Raw genomic sequence first — 5,000 nt, 5'->3', positions numbered from 1 at the left:
CTGTGTGTGTGTGTGTGTGAGAGAGAGAGAGAGAGAGAGAGAGAGAGAGAGAGAGAGAGAGAGAGAGAGAGAGAGAGAGACAAGAGAGAGAGAGAGAGAGAGTGTGTGTGGGTGTGGTGTGTGTGTGGAAGTGAAGGAGGATAGAGAGGAGAGAAGATTCGTCTAGAGAGAGAGAGAGTCTAGAGAGAGCGTAGAGAGAGAGAGAGTTGAGGAGATGAGCAGAGAAAGAGAGAGAGAGAAGAGAATGAGAGTGTGGTGTGTGTGTGTGTGTGTGTGAGAGAGAGAGAGAGAGAGAGAGATAGAGCGAGATGAGAGAGAGAGGAGAGAGAGAGAGAGAGTCAGAGAGAGAGAGAGAGAGAAGAGAGAGAGGAGAGAGCGAGTGTGTGTGTGTGTGTGGTGAGAGAGAGAGAGAGAGAGAGAGGAGAGAGAGAGAGAGAGAGAGAGAGAGAGAGTGTGTGTGTGTGTGTGTGTGTGTGTGTGTGTGTGAGAGAGTGTGTACCTACTTAACCATATTTTAGGGACAAATTTGTACCCAAAAGTGAGTTAAACCTCCCATTGGGGATGTCCTCATTTGTAAAACTGGTTTAAAAATAAAGTAAACAAAGTTTTTTTTAATTGTAAAAATGCAGAAAGTTTTCGGGTGATAGAACAGTATAAAAAAATTACACCTATGGAATGTTTTTAAAGTTTGGCATGTTCTTGGGCTACACTTTTCCTGTTCTGTGTCTTTGACTTTTTCCAAGCATTCATCCTAACCGTGGGTATTTCTCAGAGGAAATGATGATCTCAGTGGCCTTGATGGAGAGCAGACACTAATCTGCTTCTGTTTTTAATGTGCAGAAGGGCTCGTCTGCACCTGCTTCAGCACTGACAGGGACAGAGACACGATGACGGATTCTCACTCCCCAATACTAACTTCATTAGGATAACCATGTCTGGAAACTGCAACCATTCACCCTGTCAAAATAATATTCTGCTCTGAACAAAAGGGAGACAAGAGGCAAAATATTACAATGAAAGTGAATGGGTGCCATTGAGCTTAAAAAGCACCTTAACAACTGAACCAAAGGACTCGCACTCTTACTTCAAAAAAAGTAGAGCGATAGCTTCTTGAGGAACAAACCAAAATTGTCATTTTTCTTCATTGACATTGCACACTGTGATCAATTACAAGGCATGCAAGATCCTATAGCATTAGATATGACTTCAAACTGTGTGTAACATGTTGACGTGCCATATTTGTATGTAAAAGAGCACTGGGAGCATTCTTCTAAATAACTACCTTCATGTTCCACAGAAGAAAGTAAGTTATACAGGTTTGGAGTGTGCTTTGAGGGAACAGGATTGATCAGTGAGTGGATTTAAAAGCAGCAAAATGATGCAAAATGAGAAAAAAGCTGTCAGTCAATGAATGATCCTGACGGCAGTAAATCTCACTCAAGCCTGAGATCTGGAACACGAGGTTGTCTGAATGAAGTGTCTCATAGTAACGGAGAGGAATGAGGCACTTACTTCCCCCTCCAGGAGTGTTTGGTTGTGTAGAAACAGGCCAGGTCTTTGTTGTCTTTGAGGACGTTCATCTTCAGGCAGGGCCTGTGAAAAGAGAAGAGGGTCACAGTATGGAACTCAAAGACCACATAAACCTGATTCCCCTCCTGCTCAAAGATGATCACAGGAGCGGTCATGGGGAAATATGGAAATACACTGACCAGTTTCTTATAGTATGAGTCCACCAATCCACCAATGGATCCTCTGCAGTAAATGGGTGCCGTCAGAATGAGAGTCCAAACAGCTGGAAGCAACAGGTTGAAGTTAAAATGCTGGATGTGTTTCATCTTTTGTCTTCTCCAGATGTTCACTGATGGACTGGAGTGCTGTGGATTACTTGTGGATTATTGTGATGTTTTTATCAGCTGTTTGGACTCTCATTCTGACGGCACCCATTCACTGCAGAGCATCCATTGATGAGACTACATTGCTACACAGTGCTACATTTCTACAAACCTGATGAAGAAACAAACTCATCTACATCTGGAATTCCACGGTTACCAGTCTTGATACCACAGCAAAATCTAATACTAGGCTAATGTTAGTAAAATGTCCTTATACAGTTACAGCAATACAGTTACTGAAGTAAACAGTCAGTCACACAGTAAGAACGGACATTTGAGTGAACGATATTCTCCTTTTCTTATGTTATTTGATTAACATTAAAGACACAGACAGCGGCAGGTTTATTAGGCTGTCACTGCTGAGCCCTGGATGATCCTGCCACACCGCAAACACCCAACACTTCCTAAAATATCAGCATGCACACTTGACACGGGACGCCCAGATTCCACACCTCACTCGCATGTTTGCTTTTGAGCCAGGCCAGAGATCCAGAGACCGGAGCCACTGGAGTGAAGCATTATGGGTAATACTCAAAGATGTAAAATCAACTTTAGTTAGTCTGTAATGTTGCTGTTTGAGCATAAAAAAGATCTGCAAAGTTACAAAGCTCTAAGTCCACTTCAAAAAGTACAACGAACAACTCGTTTGGACTACAGTGCATATTTTCTGGGATTTGTGATGTCACAAATACTGACGAATGGGACGAGACCTGGTTGAGCTGCACTAGAGAAGGCAATGAGTGTTATCACTGTTAGAGACACACTAGCTTTCCTAAGCAGACGAACGTAGAGTGGTTACAATCATCCAGGTTTAAATCACGCTCCAATTGATTTGATTCTGACGCAATATTTACACTGAAGAATGCAGCAGGCGGCTATGATAAGGGGCATGACATTGGTGGGCCAGCTAACCAATCACATCACACACACTGGCCCAGCTAACCAATCACAGCACACACACTGGCCCAGCTAACCAATCACAGCACACTCTGGCCCAGCTAACCAATCACAGCACACCTTGGGCCAGCTAACCAATCACAGCACACCCTGGCCCAGCTAACCAATCGCAACACACACTGGCCCAGCTAACCAATCACAGCACACACTGGCCCAGCTAACCAAACACAGCACACACTGGCCCAGCTAACCAATAACACAAACACTCACAGAGACCAAATGCAACACACAGTGGCCCAGCTAACCAATCAAAGCACACACTGGCCCAGCTAACCAATCACAGCACACACTGGCCCAGCTAATCAAACACAGCACACACACTGGCCCAGCTAACCAATCACAGCACACACACTGGTCCAGCTAACCAATCACAGCACACGCACTGGGCCAGCTAACCAATCACAGCACACACACTGGTCCAGCTAATCAATCACAGCACACACACTGGTCCAGCTAACCAATCACAGCACACACACTGGTCCAGCTAATCAATCACAGCACACACACTGGTCCAGCTAACCAATCACAGCACACACACTGGTCCAGCTAATCAAACACAGCACACACACTGGTCCAGCTAATCAATCACAGCACACACACTGGTCCAGCTAACCAATCACAGCACACACTGCCCCAGCTAACCAAACACAGCACACACACTGGGCCAGCTAACCAATCACAGCACACACACTGGCCCAGCTAACCAATCACAGCACACACACTGGCCCAGCTAACCAATCACAGCACACACACTGGCCCAGCTAACCAATCACAGCACACACACTGGCCCAGCTAACCAATCACAGCACACCCACTGGCCCAGCTAACCAAACACAGCACACACACTGGGCCAGCTAACCAATCACAGCACACACTGGCCCAGCTAACCAATCACAGCACACACACTGGTCCAGCTAACCAATCACAGCACACACACTGGTCCAGCTAACCAATCACAGCACACACACTGGCCCAGCTAACCAATCATTTCAGAAAGTGAGCCTTCATTTGATACAGGAACTATTCAAGCCGTTCATACCAGACTGGGGAGAAAGCTGTTGTAATAATGTAAAATGTGAAAAAAAAATATTGTGTTTTTGAACAACTTAGTATGAGATCCTGTTCTAGTACTAGGGCTGGGCGATATATCTAACGATATGATCATGCGCATCTAGTCAGTAAATCTGGTTCCGTGATTACGATATATCGCCCAGCCCTATCTAGTACACACCCAAAACAAAATCAAGACTTTGTAAAAGAGCATACTAGGACCCCTTTAAGAGTTTAGATAATGGAAATTACTTCGTGCCAGCCATAAAAGCAAGGTCTGAATTGTTCCACTCAAAATTAAATATAATAAAGACAACATTTATACTGCATTCAGAGGAAAGTACATTTAATTTTTCAGCCTCCCAAAAAATGGGTAAAAAGTACAAGAGGGACGGGGAAAACAAAGAGGAGAGCACCAGTATCACTCAGGTACGGGACAAACACACAAGACAATGACTGTTGGGCGAGCAGAGAGTAAAGAGCCATGCTGAATGTCTCTGTCAGCAGAAGAACACTGACTCCATCCTTCCTTCCTTCCTTCCACAGCACCTCCATTACAGCAGCTCAGAAGCGCCTGACTCACCGCGGATGAGAGCTAATCATTCATCACAGATGGACTCCGGCTCTCTGACACTGTTAACACACGGTCATATTTAACCTTGGGTTTAATACTGTTACACTGGCTAGCCAGGTTTGAAGATTTTACACTGCACACTGGAAACATCTGAGCTAAGGGTGCAATTTGCTTATTAATAAAATCGAATGGAGAAGAATAATATATGACGACAATGAAACAACTGCTCGTCCTCATGTAAATGCGCTCTGTTTTCAAAATATAATAAAACCAAACTCTTCATGACTCCATTGAGTTAAATATACAATCCCTGATCTAGACTGAACGCACTTTATAAAATGACTAAAGTATAAGTGTTAAAAAATTAAACATTAACAGTGTTAAAAAATAAATTAAACATTAATCAGGTTCAAAGTAAAAGCCTTTGAGTTTTTCAAATAAATGTAAATCAATGAACAATATAGAGAAATGAATAGGGCCTTCACAGTTAAAGGTTTGATTATAAACAGGGTTGCAAAGGGGGGGAA

General features: G+C 43.8%; 1 protein-coding gene across 1 annotated transcript in view; it reads right to left on the bottom strand.

Annotated features, from left to right (window-relative positions):
• Positions 1 to 5,000, bottom strand: part of LOC109112984 (dnaJ homolog subfamily C member 13-like) — a 46,929-nt gene that overhangs the window by 36,777 nt on the left and 5,152 nt on the right. The window contains 1 exon segment of the mRNA XM_042714000.1: positions 1,513 to 1,593. Within this exon segment, the coding sequence (XP_042569934.1) occupies positions 1,513 to 1,580 (68 nt within the window). The 5' untranslated portion in view covers positions 1,581 to 1,593.

This window comes from Cyprinus carpio, chromosome A24, assembly GCF_018340385.1.
Source record: "Cyprinus carpio isolate SPL01 chromosome A24, ASM1834038v1, whole genome shotgun sequence".
In the NCBI taxonomy this organism is placed as follows: domain Eukaryota; kingdom Metazoa; phylum Chordata; class Actinopteri; order Cypriniformes; family Cyprinidae; genus Cyprinus; species Cyprinus carpio.
This window is presented reverse-complemented; position numbering and strand designations above follow the sequence as displayed.